The sequence below is a fragment of the Sorex araneus genome, chromosome 2, assembly GCF_027595985.1.
Source record: "Sorex araneus isolate mSorAra2 chromosome 2, mSorAra2.pri, whole genome shotgun sequence".
NCBI lineage: Eukaryota > Metazoa > Chordata > Mammalia > Eulipotyphla > Soricidae > Sorex > Sorex araneus.
This window is the reverse complement of record NC_073303.1, coordinates 41,822,899-41,846,135: the sequence shown is the minus strand read 5'-3', so window position 1 is coordinate 41,846,135 and position 23,237 is coordinate 41,822,899. Positions and strand designations below refer to the sequence as shown.

Genomic DNA, 23,237 nt, shown 5'->3' with positions numbered 1-23,237 from the left:
TGCCAGAGTCATTGCACTCTACGCTCCTGTGTGCCAGCCAGACCTTCCCCCTGGGCACACCCCAGTTCCCAGCGATGTGTTTTTCAGTATGGTGATAGCAAAGCTAGCAAGGCTCGCATGCATGTTGTGTTTATTAGGATTTTCTCCCACTGTATTCACTAAGGAAATTAGGCTGAAGGAAGTTAGTTTAGGAGAAGAGTGAGCAACCTTGATTTCTTAAGATGGTGAAATCATATTTTGCTCACCAATGAATAGAAGCCACGCAGAATTTTGGGTAGGGAAAAACTAAACTAACAGTCTTGTAGACATACTTGGTAGGTATAATCAAATAATCAAACATTTACTGCAACTTTGCCCTTTTCTCCCTGCCTGCTCCCCAAACATGGTGGCCTCTGCGGTTAGAGAGCAAACAGGGCCAGGAGCAGTGCCCCAGGCTAGGTGCAGGCTTTGCTGTGGCCTGGGTCACTGGCCCTGCATGGCCCACTACCAGGTGCAGCACCTCAAATTTCTAAAAGTGTTGTATTCTTTTGGCTTTCATGGACCAAGATGGAGCTTTACAAATAATAACATTGCGGTGATTAGGACCTCAGATGTCTGTTTGGACAATATAGGACAGTGGGGACTTGAATGATCAATTATTCTATTTTCCCCAGATGCTCATGTGTGAGTCTAGGTAAGTAAGAGCTTTTGGTGTATAAATTGGCAGTGGTATCTAATGACTTGCAATTCATGTTTTTACAAGTCTACCGTCACCAGGCTGGGCCGCTGGATCGACTTTGACAATGATTATAAAACTCTCTACCCACAGTTCATGGAATCTGTCTGGTAGGTTGATTTGGTCGTTGTAAATATAATGAACATTTTGTTTCACTAGTGGAGAGATGCTTTAGTATGCTTGTTTCAAGACCACGATAATTATAATCTTTAGTGTGTGGATTTCTTTTGGTTCGTTTTACTTTTGTTTCATCATTATTATTGGGGCTTGGGAGGGTGGATCACACTCACAGTGCTGGGGGGCTCAGTTCTCAGAGTTTTCCACACTGTGCTCGGGGAAACATGAGGCTTCATACATGTAAAGCATGCACTCGGTCTATTGAGTCATCTCTCTGGCCAGACTCCGTTAAGCATTTTTAGGTCCACTGCAGAATTGCGAGTCAGGCACACAGAGGTCTCATGCTCTGTGCCGTGTGCACATAGCCCCCCGCTACCAGCATCCATCTGAGGGTTCTACTTGATTCAGTTAATGACTTGGCATTGCTGGGACTCATAGACTTGCTGTGGATCTCAACACGTTTGTGGTGACGTAATACATCCTTCAGAGTATCGAAGATAGAGTCATATATTAACTAAACAATACTGCTAAAAATTGTTAGCAACCATCTGTGCCTTAGATGAGTCCTAATCTTTTTTTGGCATAAACCTGCCATTTGTTTGAAAAACTGATCATCTGCCAGGCACAACAAAGCAAGACAGCCTGCATGATTGTTCACACTAGAGAAGACAGAAATGAGCAGATGTCTGCTGAAGACTGTCTCAGGGGGCAGGGAATTAGGGGGCAGTACTCCGCTTCCAGCCATGCTCTGCCCAGCGAGGCGGGTCTGAAGTTCATTGCCTGTCTCTGTGATGTGTCCTGCTCACGCCCTGTGCTGCTCAGGGCCCAGGAGGGTTTTTGCTCATTTTTATTGGGGCACCATGATTCCCAAGGCTGCTGGAGATAGAGTTTCATGTATATATATGATAATGTTATTTTGTGTTTTAATTTTGAGTCACAGTCAGTGGTGCTTGGAGTTTTCTCCTGACTCTTCACCCAGGGATCACTCCCGTTGGGGTTTAGGTACCATATGGGATGCCAGGACTCAACCCAGGCCACCCAAATACAAAACAAGTGCTGGGCCGGAGAGATAATACAGCGGGAAGGGCACTTACTGTGCATATGACTGACTGACCCAGATTCGAACCCTAGTACCCCATATGGCTCCCAAACTGGAGTGATTTGTGAGTGCAGTCGGGAGTAACCCTTGAGCACTGCTGGATGTGGCCCCCAAAACCAAAACAAAACAAGTACCTCTCTGGTCCCATATGTCCCTTTCAATATCCACATAATATCATATATCCATTTGTTGTGATTTACTTGGTAAGCCCCAATAGAGATGTTACATGTTTCTACCACTTTGACCTGGTTGCCTTGCATGTGGCCATCCCAGGTTTGATCCCCTGAGCACCACTGTGAGTGATCCCTGCACAGAGCTTGGACTCAGTCATGAGCCACCAGGAGGGGAGGGAGGGAGGGAAGGAAGAAAGGAAGGAAGAATTTTTGGGAGGGAGGGAAGGAAGAAAGGAAGAATTTTTGGGAAACAAAATTGTGATTATACTATTGTTCAGACTCCATCTCTTTATTTGATAGGTGGGTCTTCAAGCAGCTCTATGATAAAGGCCTTGTTTATAGGGGTGTGAAAGTCATGCCCTTCTCCACTGCCTGCAATACTCCACTTTCAAACTTCGAGTCCCACCAGAATTACAAGGTAAGGAGGTGTCACAGGCAGTCAGTCACGTCTGTGGAGGGTAAATGCTGTGCTGGTCACAAGTAACTTCAGCCAGCGCTCAGGGCTTGCACCTGGCTCTGTGCTTGGGTCCCTCCTAATGGTGCTTCGGGCACCATATGCAGTGCCAGGGGTAAAGTCCAGGTTTGCTCCTGCATAAGGCAAGTGCCTGTACCATCTGGCTGGTCCTGTTTGGGCAACTTGTATTTTCTTCATTTGAACTTTATAATATTCATTTGTTAAAAAATTTTTGGAAGTGATGTTCTCTGCCTCCCAGTATATATAACCTGTGATGTGTCTGTCTCTCTCCCTCTCCCTCCCTCTCCCTCTCCTTATCTCTCCCCCTCACTATATTGCTGTTTTCTTACTGTCGGGAGATAGGGCTGCAGCATTTTCAATGACACTTAGAGGCCCCTGTAGTGATGGGGAGCAAATTGGGGCCCCCAAATGTAGGAGATCAGAGTGCATTCGTGGCCCTTTTAGAATTGGTTTTTGTTGTTGTCTTTGTTGGTGGTGATGGAGGTAGTTTTGGTCCATGCCCAGGCTTGCTCCTGGCTATGTACTCTGGGATGTGGTACTAAGGATTGAACCCGGGTCAGCCACATGCAAGACGAGAGCCCTGTGTGTCGTGCTCTCTCTCCAGCCCCTGTGAAACCCTTTATCTCCCTTTAGGATGTGCAAGATCCGTCTGTGTTCGTGACTTTCCCTTTGGAGGAGGATGAAAATACCTCTTTAGTGGCTTGGACAACCACTCCCTGGACTCTGCCAAGCAACCTCGCCCTCTGCGTGAATCCAGACATGCAGTACGTGAAGATTAAGGGTATGTGTGAGTCAGGGATTTTTAACTGTTATGGGGAAGATAGTCTTAAAATATTTGGGGCCAGAGCAATAGTACAGCAGGTACAGTGTTTGCCTTGCATCAGGCCAGCCCCAGAGCAATTCCCAATATCCTGTATGGTCCCCTGAGCACTGCCAGGAGTAGCTCCTGAGTATTACTGGGTGTGGTCCAAAATAATAATAATAATAATAATATATAAAATATTTGGGCAGGGCTGGAGAGATTATCGTACAGTGGGTAGGTGCTTGTCCTTCATGTGACCATCCGGGTTTGATCCCTGGCACTACATATGGTTCCCTGAGTACCACCAGGAGTAAGTACTGAGCAGAGCCAGGAGTTTATGCTGAGCTCTTCGGGGTGTCGCCCAAAAACCAAAACATGAAATATTTGCACAAAGGATAAAAGTTTACATTTCCTCTTGGACTAGAACTAGAAGTCTGACAAAATCTTAAAGTCAGAAAAATCACTTGGGTGTCAGGGATCACGTAAAACAGGGCCACCAGACAGTGCCCAGCATGGGGTGGCACCAGGACACTTTATCACTCAGTGTATACAGCGGCACGAGGAAGTGGAGTCCCAACCTCATATACCATCCCCCGCCCCCCACGGCATTTCGCAGGGAAGAAGGGGACGACTCAGGAAAGCTGCACACTCACCTTCCCACCCCCCACCCCACTTTCACCCCACAGAATCAGAGATGTGGGCCACCATCTATCTGGAGAGAGCCCTGGGGTTGAGCCCTGGCACTAGTTAGTCCCTTTAGCAGGTATCGCCCTGTTGGCCCCCGGCACTGCTGGACCCAGTGACACCACTTCACAGGGCCTGACCATAACCATTAGGCTGTCCCGGCCTAAACAAGTATTGTTGAGAATGACCCCTTCTCCCCAAACACCCACGGAAGACCTGATTAAAAAAGGAAAAATGAGAAAGCTCTGGATTAGTGTTTGGAAAAATATTCATGAAATATTATGTGAAAATATGACTCTAGGATAATGTTTCATAATTTTTAAAAAGAATCATGGACTGGAATGATAGCACAGTGGTAGGGCGTTTGCCTTGCACACAGCCGACCTGGGTTCGATTCCTCCGCCCCTCTTGGAGAGCCTGGCAAGCTCACCGTGGCGTATTTGATATGCCAAAAACAGTAACAGGAAGTCTCACAATGGAGACGTTACTGGTGCCCACTCGAGCAAATCGATGAACAACAGGACGACAGTGCACGACTACAAAAAAGAATCACATTTATGGAACATGTATATTAGTATATACATAGATTAGTGGTGGTAGGAAGTTTTGGGTTTGTGTAAGTTGACTCATTTTTTATTTTTTTGTGGGGGGGGAGGGAGTGCCGCACATGATGGTGCTCAGGTCTTACTCCTGGCTCAGGGATTACTCCCTGTAGGGCTCGGGGACCATGTGGGATGCTGGCTATTGAACCAGGTTGGCTTCATGCAAGGCAAGCACCCTACCCACTGCACCATCCCTCTCTCCCCCTACGTGTTAGGACAAGCACACGTATAGAGCTATTGCAGAAGAATACAAAGATGTGCTTGTTTTAAATGCATCTAGGCCCAAGTAACAGCTGGTGAGCTGCTGTTTCCTCTCTAAGAAGCTGTGTGCCCTGGCATCCTCTCCATGCCCTCTTGATCGGAGCACATTGGGTACAGCTGAGGGGAAGTGTGCTAATAATGCATCTTTAGAGGAATCCCAAGTCTGAGATCACTCATGTTCAGTTTTTCCCTTCTCTCATAGATGTTGTCAGAGGAAAAATATTCATTTTAATGGAAGCCAGATTACCAGCCCTTTACAAGTTGGAGAGTGATTATGAGATCCTTGAAAGGTAAAGCACAGGTATTGTTGGTCCGTGTGTGCATGCCGTGTATGGACTTCATAAGGTGACGCACTTTCTACCCGTTTATATAAGCTTAGTTCTCAGGCCAATGCAGGGTGTTCATGTCCTCATTAAGGGGCAGCAGAACCGAGGGCAGTGATGGCTTGATGTGGCTGCAGCCACATTTCTCTGATGATTTTCATCTAATATGCCTCTTTCCTCTTCCTAGGTTTCCTGGTGCACATCTCAAAGGCAAGAAATATAGACCCTTGTTTGACTATTTTGTGAAGGTAACACTCAGGGACTTCAGTTTTTTGGCTTTGATAGAGCCTGTGGAGGTGGGGGCACATCTAGTGGTACCTAAAGATCAGACCCAGGCTCCTGCATGCAGAGCTTGCACTCCGTTTGAACTATCTGGAACTGTCTCTCGCCTCTGTATGAGGTGGTTTTATTGTCTATTTTCTTTTTCCCCTTTTATTTTGGTTATTGATTTTGATTTCTGGGCCACACCTGGGCAGGGCTCAGGGGGTGGGTTTGCTCAGGAGTGACCCCTTGTGGTGTTTGGGGAATCCTAGGTGAGGCCCCTACATAAACCAGTGACCTCTCTGCAAGGCAGGTGCTTGCCTCACACTGTCTCTCTGGCCCTGTATGTTAAAAAATTTTAAGGCAGTGGGGCTGGAGCGATAGCACAGCGGGTAGGGCGTTTGCCTTGCACGCGGCCGACCCGGGTTCAAATCCCAGCATCCCATATGGTCCCCTGAGCACGGCCAGGGGTAATTCCTGAGTGCAGAGCCAGGAGTAACCCCTGTGCATCGCCAGGTGTGACCCAAAAAGCAAAAAAAAAAAAAAAAAATTAAGGCAGTTATCAAGAAATTGCTAAGTTAGTTGTATGACATGGTAGTGCTTCTTTCTCTGAGCCGAGTAACCTTTGTGTTTTCAGTGTAAGAAGAACGGAGCTTTCACGGTGCTTGTGGACAATTATGTGAGGGAAGAGGAAGGCACTGGGGTTGTCCACCAGGCTCCCTACTTTGGTGCTGTGAGTAGCATAAATCTTGGAACTGTGTTCTAGTAACAGCATATTGGTGACTACTGTGTGTGTGCGCGCGCGCATGTGTGTGGTGTGTGTATGCGAGAGAGGGAGGGAGATTACTCATTCTTGCATCTACCTTGTTCAGATCTCTTACAGATTTGCTGCCCCGTTCCCTGCGTTCACAGCTTCTGCTGTGCTCTCCATCCCAGTACTACATGCTTCAGTCATTTGAGCTCCTCAAACGGGGTGGTTATTGATGTGACTATAGTTGGGAGGGTGAAGTTGGTGTCATCCTGCAGATGCTGGAAACTCCTTTGGCAAACTGCCACCTTCTGTGCCTCCGCCCTGCATCTGCACTGCTCTGCCGTCCCTCCCCTCACCCCTCTCCCCCTCCCATAGGACGACTACCGGGTCTGCATGGACTTCAACATCATTCAGAAAGACTCTGTCCCCATCTGCCCCGTGGACGCCTCGGGCTGCTTCACAGCCGAAGTGACCGATTTCGTGGGACAGTATGTGAAGGTCTGTCATCTGTACGGCATGGAAAGGTGGTAGTTGTGACAAATTTCTTTCATTAGCATTTTATCAGAACTTCCAGACCTGGGAGTTGGGGGGAGGTGGGGGAGAGTGCGTCCAGCTATGCTCAGTGTTTACTTCGGGCTCTGCTCGAGGCTCACTCCTGGCAGTGCTCAGGAGATAGTGCTCAGGGGCTGGAGATCAAACCCAGGTCGGCAGCATGCAGGGCAAGCACTTTGATCTCTGTATTACCTCTCGGGCCTCAAAAATATGTTTTTTTTTCCAGATTTTTATTGTACTTTTGTTCAGCACATAAGTCAGAAAGGATAGGTAATTATTGCCCTATTCCAGGGGTTTGTTCCTTCCGAGGAAGAACGTGCGTTGTGACTTCCAGGCATCCAAAAAGAGCTGGTGTTTAGACTTGTGACTCATGTACCTTGAGATAGATACATGTTATTAGTTGAACATCTTACTATTTCATTTCTTGTTCTGGTTTTTGGCTTTTGGGGTCCCACCCGGTGATGCTCAGGGCTTACTCCCGGCTTTGCACTCAGGAATCACTCTTGGCAGTGCTCGGGCAACCATCTGTGATGCTGGGGTTGGGGCTGCCCATTCAGCCCGTGCCAGGCAAACTCCCGCCCCAAACGTTTCACTGCCTTAAATGGTGTACAGGGTACTGGAAGGAACTTAAAGTTACACAGTGCCTAAAAATATTTGTGTGTTGCTGCTATGACATAAAAAAGCAACAAAATACTAGTATTGGTGGTATTCTTAGTTGCGTTGTGTTCCTAAGTACTGTGGGGTATTTTGATGGCTGTGTTTAATTTTTTAACAGGAAGCTGACAAAAATATCATCAGGACCTTGAAGGAACGCGGCCGAGTGTTGATTGCCAGCACCTTCACGCACAGCTACCCTTTCTGCTGGCGGTAAGGAGAAACGCGGACCCTCTGAGTTATGCTTCAGGTGTTTTATTTTCTGCCCACGCCCGGTAGTGCTCAGGCTGACTCCTAGCTCTGGTCAGGCAGACTCAGAACCCTTCAGTACTTAGCTGGTGACCTTCCTTCTGGAGCCACCTTAAAAATTTTTTTTTCTTTTGGTTTGGGGGCCACACCCGGCAGTGCTCAAGGGTTACCCCTGGCATATGTAATTCTGGGACTCGAACCCAGGTTGACTGAGTGCAAGGCAAGTTCGCTTCCCGCTGCGCTGCTCCTCCTGCCCTGACACCAGTCTGAGGCAACTGACAAAACTCTAGCAGAGCTGCATCTTCCTTATCGTTTCTTCAGGAGCTTTGACTTGATGCTGGCAGTGTCCAGTAGCGGGAACGTGACATTTGTGTCTGCTCATTGAAGTGAATATTATTAGCAGAAAGCCACATAAGTGGTGATGACACCAGTGAGAAAGTTACGCTGGGTCTCGCCGGCATGCCTCAGTATGACCAGCCACTCTGCGTTTCCGTGCCCCAGGTCAGACACGCCCCTCATCTACAAAGCGGTGCCCAGCTGGTTCGTGCGGGTGGAGCACATGGTGGACAAGCTGCTGAGCAACAATGACCAGAGCTACTGGTGAGCAGGACGCTGCGTCCTTGTCGTGGAGTCGGTAACGTTGGCTTATACTGCCCCGGCCTGTGGGAGTCTTAGTGACACCCTTAGCATAGACCGGGAAGATTGTTCTGTCACGTAGCAGGTGTGTTTCTGTGTTTAAAGCCAGTGGGGCTGAGAGGCTGCCGTTTGTTCGCTTACACGATAGGCTGACTGGGGATTTTAAAACAGTTTGTTTTCAGCGTCCATTAGCCCTCAGTAATATTTGGAGGGGGCATAAACATTTCTTTCCGGGTGTACCTATCCGAGCCTTCATCCTCCCGCTTTCGGATTGTTTCGTAGCTGGAGTTCAACGCTGTCTCCCACCGCGCCTGCCACAGAGTAGCCGAGCTTGCCCCGCACTGCCCAGTGTGTGGAGCCGGGGCTTCAGCCTGCAGGGGCAGAACTGAAACATGGTGTCGGCCAGTGTGTAGCTCTGGCAGAGCCCATGGTGGGCACACCGGATGCCCCCTGACTGCCAGGCAGCACCCCGGTGGCCTTTAAGCACCTGTGACGATGGCCCTTCCCCCCGCCCCCCGATAAATAACGGGAAAACAGTGCTACAGTTTTTCATTGAGTGTTTTGAGGGCAACCACTATTTCCTATTTTCCCCACGTATCCAGTTTGGCTTTTCAAAAAGTTTTGGTTTCCAAAGAATGGGGAGAATCTCAGGACTATAACGGGAAAGCCTTGGAAATAGTACAGTGATGCTGACGTACGTGTGTGTGTGTGTGTGTTCAAGAACGTTTTTCCATTGTTTTTGTTTAATTTATGGAGGGGTCACACCGACTTCCTCCTGGCTCTGCACTCAGAAATGGCTCTCAGCAGTATTATGGTTGGCCATGTGCAAGGCAAATACCTGCTGAACTATCTCTCTGGGCCCAAGTTTTCTCATTTTTATACCGAGAAACTATTTGATGGCCTTGTCGAGGATGTCGGTCAGCCACGCCCAGGCTGTGAGTGGCCCCAGGGAGCAGGATGTTTATGTACCTGGGGCACTTGGCACCTCTTCTGGCTCCCAGTAGGCTCTGGCGCCTGGGTGACGGGACAGGGACTCCTGCAGCGAGTCCCTGGGGGATCAGCACTGCTGTGCAGGGAACCTAATTCGAGTGGGGCTCTGCTAGCTGTCGGGAACTGCTTACAGGACTCGTGCATGGAGGCCACAGCTGGGATGCAGACTCAGCCCTGGGGCGAATTCACAGCAGACATGGCCACTGTGGGGTGGTACTAGCTCAGAGACTGTCCACGCAGAAGTTGCTCAGGGGAGGGGGAGGAGCGCATCATTTCCACAGCGTTCTACAATGGTGCACAGATAAAAACGGCAGCAGTACTCACTGCACCTTGATGTGAACAGTGATTGGACCTCTTTATTGCAGGGTTCCAGAGTTTGTGCGAGAAAAGCGATTTGGAAATTGGCTGAAAGACGCCCGTGACTGGGCAGTCTCCAGAAACAGATACTGGGGTACCCCTATCCCACTGTGGGTCAGTGATGACTTTGAGGAGGTGAGGCAGAGATGAGTTTTCGAGTGTGGTGGGGGTGCAGGGGTGGGGGGCGTGGGGAGGGGTGTTCAGATGTTTTTTTTATGAGTTAGGAAGAAATTCCATACCCTGAAATATGTCAGAGTATGATGAAAAATACAGACTTAAAAGATGCAATGTGGGATGGAGCGATAATACAGCGAGTAGAGTGCTTGCCTTGCATGTGGCTGACCCAAGTTCAATCCCTGGCATCCCACATGGTCCCCTGAGCACCACAGGAATGATTCCTGAGTGCAAGTCTAGAAGCATCCCCTGAGGATCACCAGATGTGGCCCCCAAACAAAAATTCAACCTTGTACACCTTTAATCTATAAAATCATGTATCAAGCAATAGTGTTTATGTGCTTAAATATGCAGTGTGCAGACGTGAGTCCATGTCCAGTGCTGAGAGCTTTGGTTCAGGCAGGAGAACAAAGCTGAGGCTCAGAGGGAATCTCCTGGAGATGAGTTGGGCCTGTCCAGAAACTGAGTCGGAGACGATTCAGAACTGACCAGGAGAGCAGTGAGGGGCCCAGAGCAGAGCCCGCTGGTCTCTGCTGCGTCTCTACAGAGGGCAGGCCCAAGTCACCTTTCCCCCTGGTCACACCCCGCCTGGACCCATCTCTCAGCGTCCTTCCAGGTAGCGCCAGAGCGTCCTGTGCCTGGGTTGTTTCTGTTGGGTCCTGGCGTGACTTGGTTCTGCCTTTGGCTTGTGATTGAAGAGCCCGAGTTCAGTGCCCGGAGGATGCTAAGATGCCACAGCAAGGACCCGTCTCTCCTCTTCCCGTTCCTGGCAGCAAGTGAGAGCTAGTGGTGGTTCAGGCTGGTCTCTGTCAGAGTGGCCTCGGGGGTGATAACTGTCCTCCAGACCGATGGGGATGGTACGATCCTCCCCAGGAGCACGGGGCTTCTGGAACTGCCTGTGTGTGCCCAAGAAGGAAGAGCATGGCTCTCAGCCTCACGGCTCTCCTGATATTTGACTTTGTCCCGGCAGATAGTGTGCATTGGGTCAGTGGCAGAACTTGAAGAACTGTCCGGAGCAAAGGTCACAGATCTGCACAGAGAAAGGTCAGTTTTGGACTACGGGGTTCATATCAGTTCTGTCACTCAGAGGGCATAATGCCACGGCACTCAGACTGTGAGGCAGTGTCTAGCCGACGACAGGGTCACCTGTGGAAATCCCCCATTTGCTGAATAACTAATGCCTTCTTCAGGCTTGGGTGGCCTCTGCCTTAATACCTGGGGGCTAGTGGATGAGCTGCTGGTGCTCTCTGAAGTTCTTGGCATCTGATGTTTGTCCCCAGTCCACGAGGGGAGGAATTGATTGGTTCCCTAATAGCAATTCAAGTTCTCCAGTGCTTGGAAGGAATAAGAAATGGCTGCTCTGTTTGCTTGTCAGCATCGACCATCTCACCATCCCTTCCCGCTGCGGGAAAGGCTCTTTGCACCGCATCTCGGAGGTGTTTGACTGCTGGTTTGAGAGCGGGAGCATGCCCTATGCGCAAGTTCACTACCCCTTTGAAAACAAGAAAGAATTTGAAGACGCGTTTCCTGCACACTTCATTGCCGAAGGCATCGACCAGACCAGAGGATGGTATGTTCCTGATTCTTCCAAGCGCTCTATTCCTTTGCTTTCCTGTGGACCTGCCTTGTGTCCTTTGGGGGGCTGTGTCCACACAGGCGGGCTCTGCCTTTGAGGGTTCTGAGGAGCAGTCTCAGAGTTTGTACCATTTCACTGACGTTTTAGAATAGAGAGATCTGTTCTGCTGACTGACTGACACAAAATAATTTGTCTTCTGTTTTAGCTTATTCATTTCAAATTATGTATTCAAGTATTTAATGAGTGGAGCCTGAGCAGTAGTACAGCGGCTTGGTTGTTTGCCTTGCGCGCGGCCCACCCAAGTTTGATCCTCAGCTTCCCATATGGTCCTCTGAGCACCAACAGGAGTGACTGCAAACTGGTGGAATTTCAGCCTTAACCTTCTAGAATCTGCTGTTTGCAGCTTCTGATCGGTCTGTCTGTGAAAATAGTTCTCAGGAGGAAACTTCTGTCATGGCCTAGTTCCGGTGACCCCAGCCGTGCCGTCTCTGAGGAGCAGCCTCATCCAGTGGTTCTGAGACCCCTGGTTCTCCTGGCACGCCCTGTTCCCTCCTCATCCCATGGGTCTGGCTAATCTGTGTCCGAGGAAAGAACGTCTAGTCAGGTGTCATGTTTGCTGTGGTTTTCATCCTCATTAATTCATGCTATGTAATTTTTTTTTGTTTATTTTTGTTTTGCACTCACACCCAGCGATGCTCAGGGGTTACTCCTGGCTCTGCACTCAGGAATCACTCCTGGGAGACCATATGGGATACTGGGGATCAAGCCACCTGCAAGGCAAATGCCCTACCTGCTGTACTATTGCTCCAGCCCCCAAATGCCATAGAATGTTTCGGGGTACAAAATTGAGAGGATAAGATGACAGGAGCCACAAGCGTGTCATTTCCTGGGACAGCTTTCCCTAAAGAAAGTTCTTCTAAGGCGTGTGCATTCAGCATCTTCTGTCAGGCCTTCCGTGACCTGGTAACGGGCACGCACCCTCCTGGTCATCTGTCCAGTGTTCCTGGGAGGTCTTGAGGCTGCGCAGCGGCACCCCGTTCTGGCCAGTTCCCTGAGCAGAGTGCCAGCACTGTGTTCGGGCACTGCCTTCACTGTTTTTATTGTACTGTTTCTCTGTGTTCTTTTCTTTCAGGTTTTACACCCTGCTGGTGCTGGCTACAGCTCTCTTCGGACAACCCGCTTTCAGAAACGTGATTGTCAATGGACTTGTGCTCGCCAGGCAGGTGTCGCTCCGCCCTTGTGCTCAGGCCAGGAAGGAAGGCTTCATGCGGGCCAGCCCGTGGCCTCACCCTTCTTGGGGTGAAGGAGATTAGGAATCTGCTCTGCTCTCTCCTTTCCTCTGCTCTTCTTTTTGCTCTTCCTTCTCCCCCATTTTCTTTTCCACATGTAGACCTCTGGCCTTGGGTTGTTTTGGGGAGACGGACTAGCTTGGAAGTCTGGTGGAGGGAGAGCTGTGTGTGCTGGCTGAAGTGTGCTTCCCACGACAAGGCGAGGGATGAGCTTGCAGCAAGATGTGTCCTTAGGGATTTGGGGCAGCACTTCTACTTAAAGATTTTATTTAATACGTATGCTGGAACTTGAGTGTAGTTTTTTTTTTCTTTCTTTTTTAATTGAATCACTACAAGATGCACGGTTACAAAGGTGTTCATGATTGGGTTTCAGTCATACAATGTTTCAACGCCCATCCCCCCCTTAAATGCAGATTTTGTTTGCCACTTTTTTAATGCGAGAATGCTTTTGATTCTGGACGTTTCTGATACTGACGTAAGAGGAGTCCTTTTATCCTTTGCCTCTGTCCTCTCTAGTCAGTCACTGTCATTCTGTTGCTCATCAGTTTGTTCCAGCAGGCACCAGTAACGTCTCTCATTGTGAGACACCACGGGTAGCTTACCAGGCTCTGCCGTGCGGGCGCGATACTCTCAGTAGCTTGCCGGGCTCTCTAGTCAGTAGAAGTGAAAATGTAAATTGAAACATGAAAACTAACCAGATCATATACATAGCCACCCTGCTTCCTGGTTCTGATTATTTACACATATCAGTTCATTTACTCCCCAGAACTATAGGAGATGGGTCCTTTATTTATCTTATTTTGACATATGAAGAATTTGAAGTACAAGAAAATTTAGTCAAATTCAACCCAGGTCACCAGAAAATGAGTGATAAATTGATGTCAATCTGGTAATTTAGCCCTCCACGCCTGCCTTTTTTTTTTCTAATTTAAATTCCCATCAACTGCTGATTTTTCAAAAAGGAGATTACCGTCTCTTTGCAGGAATTACAGAAAGTAGCAGCTATTCTTTGTGGACTTTGTCCTGTTTTTCCCCAATGGCCGCATCTTTTAAAACTAGAGTTTATTTTTTATGGCCTCGATATTGACGCAGTCCCCTGTCCTCTTCAGCACTGCTGCTTTATATGACCTCGTTTGCTGTACCTGTAGACATGTGTGCCCACCAGCACAGCCTGGGACCGTGCTCAGCGGCCCTCACGGTGACGCCACCCCCCTTCCCCAAGCCTGTTATCTGCTAAGTCTATACTGCAGATAACTTTTGCGATAACTTCTTTCCCTTAGGGGCTCAGCTTGTGTGTTCATAACTCCCTCGTGTGACTGAGCAGATAGAGTTCCCTTCCCGTGTCCATTCTGATCTCACCTTCTCCTGGGTGTTGGTTTGTCCTTCAGAATAGGGCTTGAGACTGTAAGTGTCTGAGTGAGTTAGAGTTTGTTTTTGTTATAAATGTGAACCCCATGTAACTGCTAACACCTGGGCGTCTTCCAGTGCTCACTTTGCCCTGGTGTGTGGACCCCATGTGGTTGCTTACACGGGCCATCTTCAGTGCTCACTCTACCCTGACATTTCTTCAGACATTCTTTATAGTGTTCAGAAAGAAACAAAAGAGATAGGAACTGACAACCTCATCGCTATGCTTCAGCATTAGTTGAATGCATCCCATTTACACTTATGTATTCCACTTTGCTCATTTAGGTGGTTTTTTTTTTTCATTTTAATTTTATTAAGTCATCATGAGATAAACAGTTACAAAGTTGTCCATGATTGGGTTTCAGTTGTACAATATTCCAATACCTTCCCTTCACCAATGTACATTTCCCACCACCAGTGTCCCTAGCTTCTCTCCTACCCCCACCTCCAATCTGCCTCTGCCCTCTACAACAGACCTTTCTTCCCTCCCTCTCTCCCTCCCTCTCTCCCTCTCACTTCCTCTCTCTCTCTCTTGCTCTCTCTCTCTCTCTCTCTCTCTCTCTCTCTCTCTCTTTCCCCCTCTCTCTCTCCCCCCTCCTCTTTTTCTTTCCTTTGGGTCATTATGGTTTGCACTACAGGTGCCGTAAGGTTATCATATACATCCCTTTAGCTCCTTTAAGCACTCAGTTCTTGTCCAGAGTGATCATTTCCAACTGTCATTGTCATAGTGCGGTCCCTTCTTATCCTAACTGACCTTTTCCCTGTCCTCCCACTTGTGACACGCTTCCAACCATGGGCCAGTTCTCCTGGTCCTCATTTCTATTATTGTCCACGGTAATCATACTGTTTTTTATATCCCACAAATGCTCATTGATTTTTTTACTTAATCAGCATTTCTCTTTTTTGTTTTTAAAGTGATGGCCAAAAAATGAGCAAACGAAAAAAGAATTATCCAGATCCGCTTTCAATCATTCACAAATATGGTGCTGATGCCCTCAGGTATAAATCAGTGTTTCCTTGTGTATAGTTATCCTTTTTTTTGTTTTTTTAAATCTAAGTATTTCCCATTCTGTTAATTGTATTCCTTGGATTCAATTTGTAATTAGCACTTATAAAATTTTATCTGGAGCCAAAGCAGTAGTACAGTGGGTAGGGCGTTTGCCTAGTACTCAGATGACCAGGTTCATCCCATACGGTCCCCCAAGCACTGTCAGAAGTAATTCTGAATGCAGAGCCAGGAATAACCCCTGAGCACTGCAGGATGTGCCCCCAAAAGAAAAAATAAATGAATTTGGGTTAGAAAAATAGTACTGTGGGTAGGTCATTTGCCTGGCATGCATCCGACCCTGGTGTGATCCCCAGCACCCCATATGGTGTCCTGAGTACCACCAGGTGTGGCCCAAAACCCAGGGAGTGAGGGCAGGGGAGCCATATTGGTTTTAATTTTATTTGGCGACGGGCGTGGAGGTCAGAGATTAAGCCCAGGGCCTGCCCCCCCCCCCTCCGCAACCCACGTGTGCACTGTGCCTCTCGGGAACATTGTAAGCGTTAATTGACCGGGAGATATTTCTTCCCTTGATGGAAAAGTGGGATCTGGGTGTTGCTGTGCTGTGGGTCACTTTCTCCTGCCCTGCCATTGTCCGTTTTCAGGCTGTATCTCATCAACTCCCCGGTGGTGCGAGCAGAGAACCTCCGCTTCAAAGAGGAGGGCGTGCGAGACGTCCTGAAGGATGTGCTGCTGCCCTGGTACAACGCCTACCGCTTCTTCATCCAGAACGTCCTCAGGCTGCAGAAGGTGTGCGGCGGGTTCGAGCCGGGCTGCGGGGAGCCTGGGGGGCACGGGGCGGCACGAGGCCGGGACACAGGACGGAGGCCCTCGCCTCTGCCAGCCCAGCAGCCTGCCTGCAGAGAGGCCGCATTTGGCGTGCTGTCTGTCAGCCTGACGTGCTGGGAACCCGGGAGGAGTCTGGGGCGGCCCGGAAGCTCCTGGCGCAGCCAGTGCACAGGCTCAGCCCCGACAGGCATTCGCACTAGTGCTCTGAGGATGACGGGGGCCGGAGGGGTGAATGGAGTCCCCTTGAGCGTCCTGGGGAAGGCCACCGCCCCACACCTGCTCTCCTCTCTCAGGCCTCTGAGACTTCTGTGTACCCCATGTTCTTCCTCATTTTCCCTTTTTTTCCTTATGTTTGGGGCCACACCCTACCCGCTCTACTATCTTTCTGCCCTGGCTGTGTTTCCTTTAGCTTAGGAGCCGGTGGAAGGTGTGCGTGTGGGGTGTGTTTCTGTGGGATTTCGGTGTATGGCTTGGCGGAAGGAGGTGACTTCTTTCAGTTGAAGCAGAGAGTTTGTTTTCCTGCAGTCATTTCCCCAAAGCACACGCAAGGGTTTCACTAACCGCCCGTTCCCAGGAGGAAGGGGTGGAGTTCCTCTACAACGAGACCCGGGTGAAGGCGAGCGCCAACATCACAGACCGCTGGATCCTGTCCTTCATGCAGTCACTGCTGGGCTTCTTCGAGACGGAAATGACAGGTGTGTCTCACGGGGCCCTGCTCCCAGGCCGCACACTGGGTCTCACGCCCTGGTGGCATTCAGTTACTTCTCTTTAGGAACATGGAGAACATGTTGAGGGGTTCTGAAGAGCTCCCCAGCCGTTTCTTCTGGCCCCTCAGATAGACGTCGTAGAGGTGTGCTTGCTCGGGGCTTGGGAACCCTCGGGTTCCCCATGTGCGGGGGCTTCGCCCTTACATGCGCCGTGGTCATGGAGGCGTCAGGGCCTCGGGGCCGGGGTTTCTAATAGCAGCTGACTAGGAGGCCTGCACAGGTGTGGTGCCTCCCGGTGGGTGGAAGAGGAAAGGAGGCACCACCCATGTCTACACTCCGGAAGTGAGCTCTCGGCGCCCCGTGGGCAGGAGAGGTGATGAGCTGTTCTGAAGGGGCAGAACTGTCCTGGTGCTGGTCTGCGCACACACGTCCAGTAAGGGTACAGGCAGGGCCGCAGCTGCAGAGATCGCTCGGGAGGAGAGAGGCCAGCCTTCAGCCCCAGATCCTCGTGTTCCGTTTCCTCCTCCAGCAGCCTCTGGTTAACCCTGAGGCCTCGCACAGGAGCGTCTTCAAAAGTCTCCAGTAGCAGAACTTCGTGAGCCCTGAGCCCTGGGCGGCGAAAGGTGGAAACCAGGTGTTCCCTTTATAGTGGAGGTTCCCGGTCATTTATTCAGTAACTCATTGCTTTGGGGGTCACACCAGGCAATGCTCAGGGGTTACTCCTGGTTCTGCACTCAGGAATTACTCCTGGCGATGATTACATATGAAATGCCAGGGATTGAACCCGGGTCGGCCACATGCAAGGCAAGCACCCTACCCTCTGTACCATCGCTCCAGCCCCCCTTCCTGATCCTTTAAGTCACAGACCTGCAGGCCCGCAACCAGCCTGTGGGACCGGCCTGGGCCTTGCGAGGCAGCAACATCAGCACTTGACTCTGGGCTCTGGAGGCAGCAGGCGCACGGCATGGCCCTGGCCCACTGTGCTCTCGCTTCCAGGCCAGGGGCCTCGCTGGCAGCTGCTCGTCCTTTGGGGTCTTCCTCCCCTCCTGTGTGGGGTTTGTTTTTATTCAACAAAGGGTCTCGAGTTAGTTCAAGGGGCAGGAGTTGGGGTGGGGTGAGCAATACTCTAACCCCGCAGCAGGGCTGACTGCCCCCCCACCTCTCGGCCTGCCTTCTAAGCTCCTTCTCCTGCCCACACAGCCAGATTTCTCGGCACAGCACCAGTAACCACTTGGGGCCGGGTCGTGCTATGTGACGGGGACTGATTGTGCCCCATCAGGTGTTGGCCTCTGGCCCTTAGTCTCCCCTGTGGAGACTCTCTGGCCTCGCTGCTTCCCGAGTGGTGCTCTGATCAGTGGGACACTGATGCTCCCACCTGGCATGGCTCCAGGTGACTAGTGCCCTGTGGAGCTGTGTGGCGGGTCCCCTCAGATGCAGATGAGGTGTGGATTGCCCTCCTTGACCAGCAGGTAGTTCTGTGTGTGCCCCTCAGCCCCAGGGCTCCCGGTCAGTGGGCGGTGGCTGATGCTTCTCTGAGGAGCTTCTGTCTTCTTAGCGGACACCCAGCGGGCTTGTTCACTGTCGGGCACGCAGCGTGCTGAGCCTGCTCTCGTGGCCTCACCGACATGTCTCCCTTCCAGCTTATCGGCTCTATACCGTGGTGCCTCGCCTCGTCAAATTTGTGGATGTTCTGACCAATTGGTATGTCAGAATGAATCGCCGAAGATTAAAGGTAAGTGCAGCCGGGGAAACAGCACTGATAAGAGGACGGACTGAAGGAACGGGAGTTCCATGTGCTCTGTTTGTAAAGCTTTCACTTTCACTGTCGCCATCAGTTGTTTTTGTGACCTCTTGGTGGTTGGGAGCCTTTCAGTTCTGAAAGTCATCTCGCATGCTTTAAAAAGACGACTAGAATGTCATTCTGATGGCACATCTCAGGCCGTGCAGCACCAAAGCAGATTGCTCCTAGAATCCAAAAGTCCAGATCTATGACAGACTTGCAGATGGCACATCAGGCTCTGACCCTGAGCTGGCAGCTCCTGGCTTCCGCTCCCAGGGAACCAGTTGTTCATTGGCAGATCTCTTACACCAGCTGGGACTCAGGGTGAGGGAGTCTTGGCCATAAACCAGGCAGGCTGTGTGGGGGGCAGTGGGGAGGCGCCCCATTGCCCATCAGTCCTACCTGCAGTTGGATTAACGAAAAAAGCTTAGGGCAAAGCCATAATTTTGTTGCTGGAATATAATTATTAATGTGCATAAGTAATAATGCACATAATAATAATAACCTTTGGTATATCCAGGGCATGTATATTTTATTTGTTAAATGTTTTTGCTTAAGATTTCCACTGCACGCAGTCTGTTGCCTGAGTGTCCTGTCCTGCCCAGCTTCCAGCCCCTCCAGCCCACCCTGCTGCCTTAGAGATGCTCCTTGATGGTCTGGGACAGAACTGGAGTCATGGTCCTGTCCCCCCGTCCCTGCACACTTTCCCTTTGTGGGTCGCCTCTGACAGTCTCTTATTTGGTTCTATAATAAACACTTTCCACCCCCCCACCCCCATTTAGTTGATTGCTTGTTCTTTTGCTGTTTTAGGGTGAAAACGGTGTGGAGGATTGTGTGATGGCCCTCGAGACCCTGTTTAGTGTTCTGCTGTCTCTGTGCAGACTCATGGTAAGCTGCCGGCTGTGCCTATCCAGGCAGTATGCATGCTTGTGTGCATGCATATGTGTGTGTGTGGTGGTGGGGGGGGTACAGTAATGTAGACTGTACTTGCTGCTCCCCCAGGAAAAATAGACGTGTTTTGGTTTTTTTTTTTTAATTATTATTCTTGAAATCACCATGAGATACAGTTACAAAGCTTTCATGTTTGAGATTCAATCATACAATGATCGACCGCCCATCCCTCCCCCATTCCACATTTTCCACCACCAATGTCCCTAGTATCCCCTCCATCCCCCTCTCTACTTTGGGGCGTTGTGTTTTGTTCGAATTTTTAAGTCACCACCATTCAAGAGCCTGCTTGCCAGGGCCAGACGCGAGATCATTTATTTTTCGTTGCTCATTTTGAATATCATGAGAGCTCGCGCCGCCCCAAAAGTGGTTATGTGCTTCTAGAATTCTAGATTGTAGATGGTTGGGTTCCAGAGACATCTCTGTAGGGCTCTAATCCGTCTTGGGATTCAATTGGGAGTCTCTGGACCAGGCTGTTGGCGCACTAAGATGGCGTCCGGGGGCAGACTGTGGGCGGGGACTGGCGGGGGAACAGCCCAAGTCTGCCACCATGCAGCCTGGAGATTTAGTCCTGGAACCCACATACCTGGGCCTTGCTTGTGGAAGCTCTTGGTCGCCAGGATTCCATCGGAGTAGGCGGGGAGAGCACACCTGCTCCCTCTGGGGTGCCCGGTGAAATTGGCTCAGTCTGGGGCCCGGAGAGATCTCCGGTGCTGTGGTGTCTTCCGGGGCAAAATAGACGTGTTAAAGCACCTTCAGTCTCAAGTTGTGATTCAACAATCTTATTAGCTCTCCTGTGTCAAGTCAGGGCTAAGAAACATGACAGTTCAGCAGGTAGGGTGCTTGCCTAGCACATGGCTGACTGGGTTCGATCCCTGGCATCCCCTAAGCACTTCCAGGAGTGACTCCTGAGCACAGCCGCATATGACCCAAAAACAAAAGCAAGAAGCAAAGCTGGATTCTTTACATTTCATCACTGGTAGCTCCTTTCATGGTCTTATCTACACTGAGTTGCCACAGTCGCCTTTATTTATGAGGGGTCCCACCCAGTTGTGCTTGGGGGCTACTCCTGGGCCACTCAGGGCCAGATTGAGTAAGGCCAGCCACTGCAGGGCAAGCACTTTAATCTTATACTATCTCTGAAGCCCTACCGTTCTCTTTGTATTCGCTCTCCTTGATTGTGTCTTGACCAATACTTAACCTAATATATTTGAAATTGTATCTTCTTGTTTGTGGTTTAGGGGCCATGCACAACAATGCTCAGGAGTTATTCCTGGCTCTGTCTGGGGGACCATATGAGGTCCCAGAGATCAAATCCAGGTGGGCTGCGTGCAAGGCAGGTGCCCTCCCCACTGTCCTGTTGTCTGGACCCTGCTCTGTACTGTCTCCAAGATGCTCTGGGGCCTCCTACTGTATCACCACTGCTGGGCATCACACATGTCCAGTTGCATAATTTAGAGCATTTTATCGCTATTTTCGCTCCAGTTGAGATAAGTAATGATGATCTTTTATTGGTGCTATACCCATCAATACTCAGGGCCCACTCGTGGCCGGCCTCAGGGGACCTCTGGGGTGCTGGGGATCTAGCATCATGCTACCCACTGCCGTATGGCTCTACCAGCAGTGATGATCTTAATGTTAACGTGCCTTAAGTTGCTGTTTCTGATGAGACCGTGAATGAGCTGCTGTCCCTTGTCCCTCACAGGCCCCCTACACACCTTTCCTGACGGAACTGATGTACCAGAACTTAAAGGTGCTGATCGACCCGGTTTCTGTCCAGGACAGGGACACACTCAGCATCCACTACCTCATGCTGCCCCATGTGCGGTAAGAATTCGACAGTGACCTGGCCATAGCAAGGGGGACTGCGGGGCGATGCTGCTCCCTCCCCTCTCTCCTGAGTTGCTCCATGGGCCAGGGAATGGGCAGCAGGGATGTGGCACGTGGGTCATTCAAAGGGGCATGAGCCACTTCCAAGGGCACAGAGCAGCAGCCCAGGCTTCCCATCTCTCTGTCACCGTGACTTACTGTGTCATGCTATGTTCCCCCAATGAGACAGGCCCCGGTGCTGAGCATGTCTAACCTGACTTCCTTTTCCCGCTTCTCTGAGGCGGGCCTAATTTGTCTAGTTTGTCTGATTGGGTTTGTGTGGGGGGGGGTCACACCCAGCGATGCTCAGGGTTTACTCTTGGCTCTGCACTCAGGAATTACTCCTGGGGGTGCTTAGGGGACCATATAGGATGCCGGGGATTGAGCCTGGGTTAGTCGCTGCAAGGCAAACGCCCTCCCCACTGTACTGTCACTTCAGCCCCTGGTTGTTTGTTTTGATTCTAAAATTAAGGGTTTTTTGTTGTTGTTGTTGTTTAATTGAATCACTGTGAAATGCACAGTTACAAAGCTCTTCTTAATTGGGTTTATTGGGTTTCAGTCATTCAGTGTTCCAACACCTGTCCCTTCACCAGTGTACATCTCCCACCACACTGTCCCGTTCCCCTCCCACCCTCCTATCCCCAGTCTGCCTTTATGACACTCTCTCTGTCTCTCTTCCTCACTCACTCTCTCCCTTTCTCTCTCTCACTTTCTCTCTCCCTCTCCTCTCTCTCTACCTCCCTCTATCCCCTTTCCCCCACCTATTGGGCATTATGGTTTGCAATTACCGGTGCTGCAGGTACTGAAAGTTTATCATGTACATCAGTTTACCTACTTTCAGCACTCAGTTCTTGATCAAAGTTATTATTTCCAACTAACATTGTCATAGTGGTCCCTTTTCTGTCCTAACTGCCTTCCCCTTCCCGCTGTGACAAGCTTCCTACCAAGGACCAGTCCTCCTGGCCCTCATTTCTGCTATCTTTGATTATTAATCTCATACTATGTTCTTTTTATATATATACTGCAAATTCAGTGCAATCATCTGTCTGTCCCTCTTCCTCTCTTTTCACTCAGCATGGTACTCTGTCCATCCTGTGTGTAAGCAAGTTTCATGGCTTATGTTTTTCCTAATGGCTACATGGTATTCTGTTGTATCGATGTACCAAAGTTTCTTCATCCAGTCGACTGTTCTTGAGCCCCCAGTTGTTCCAGATTCCGGCTGTTGTGAATGGTTCAAGTGGCTCATTTCTGATTTTCTCCTTGTGACTCTAATGTCTTCCACATGCCCCTCTCCCCATCAGAGAGGAGTTGATCAACAAGAAAATTGAGAATGCTGTTTCCAGAATGCAGTCTGTAATTGAGCTCGGGCGAGTGATTCGTGACCGGAAAACTATTCCAATAAAGGTTTGAGATTTTGCTTAGGGCTTGTAATGCACATGTTTGAAGTTCTTTGCTTAATATAGAGTTGGGTGTTTAGCAAACTGCCCCTTTTCTTCTCTTCCTAGTATCCTTTGAAAGAAATTGTGGTTATTCATCAAGATCCAGAAGCCCTTAACGATATTAAGTCTTTGGAGAAATATATCATTGAGGTAAGAGGAATATTTTGACCACTTTTATCCAAATCTTTCATCCAGAATCTTTCCTTCTTGATATCCGAAAGACAGTTTTGACTGCCAGAGCTTAGAGTGTCTGCCATGCTGAAACAGGCACCAGTTCGAACCCCCAGGGCCTGTCATGGGTCCCTGGCGCTGTTGAGACTGGCCACTGAACACTGTCAAGTTTGATACTTCGAATCATCATGGATTTTTTTGTGTGTGTGGTTTTTTTTTTTTTTTTGCAATGTAATTGTCATTCTTCAAAATCCATCTCAAGATCAATCTTAGATCATTTATGTCCTCATCCACCTCTCTGCTCCTATCCTGTGCAAGGCAAGCACCCTATCCACTGTGCCA

The 23,237-nt window shown here is 49.8% G+C and overlaps 1 protein-coding gene across 1 annotated transcript in view; it reads left to right on the top strand.

Annotated features, from left to right (window-relative positions):
• Positions 1 to 23,237, top strand: part of IARS1 (isoleucyl-tRNA synthetase 1) — a 41,785-nt gene that overhangs the window by 6,585 nt on the left and 11,963 nt on the right. Inside the window, exons 5-25 of the mRNA XM_004620127.2 lie at positions 743 to 825; positions 2,405 to 2,522; positions 3,213 to 3,360; positions 5,131 to 5,218; positions 5,439 to 5,499; positions 6,150 to 6,245; positions 6,639 to 6,761; positions 7,591 to 7,682; positions 8,220 to 8,318; positions 9,710 to 9,836; positions 10,846 to 10,919; positions 11,251 to 11,445; positions 12,584 to 12,670; positions 15,063 to 15,146; positions 15,798 to 15,942; positions 16,556 to 16,676; positions 18,329 to 18,420; positions 19,279 to 19,356; positions 21,122 to 21,243; positions 22,587 to 22,689; positions 22,791 to 22,874. Coding sequence (XP_004620184.1) covers positions 743 to 825; positions 2,405 to 2,522; positions 3,213 to 3,360; positions 5,131 to 5,218; positions 5,439 to 5,499; positions 6,150 to 6,245; positions 6,639 to 6,761; positions 7,591 to 7,682; positions 8,220 to 8,318; positions 9,710 to 9,836; positions 10,846 to 10,919; positions 11,251 to 11,445; positions 12,584 to 12,670; positions 15,063 to 15,146; positions 15,798 to 15,942; positions 16,556 to 16,676; positions 18,329 to 18,420; positions 19,279 to 19,356; positions 21,122 to 21,243; positions 22,587 to 22,689; positions 22,791 to 22,874 — 2,220 coding nt within the window. The remainder of the gene's footprint in view (positions 1 to 742; positions 826 to 2,404; positions 2,523 to 3,212; positions 3,361 to 5,130; positions 5,219 to 5,438; positions 5,500 to 6,149; positions 6,246 to 6,638; positions 6,762 to 7,590; positions 7,683 to 8,219; positions 8,319 to 9,709; positions 9,837 to 10,845; positions 10,920 to 11,250; positions 11,446 to 12,583; positions 12,671 to 15,062; positions 15,147 to 15,797; positions 15,943 to 16,555; positions 16,677 to 18,328; positions 18,421 to 19,278; positions 19,357 to 21,121; positions 21,244 to 22,586; positions 22,690 to 22,790; positions 22,875 to 23,237) is intronic.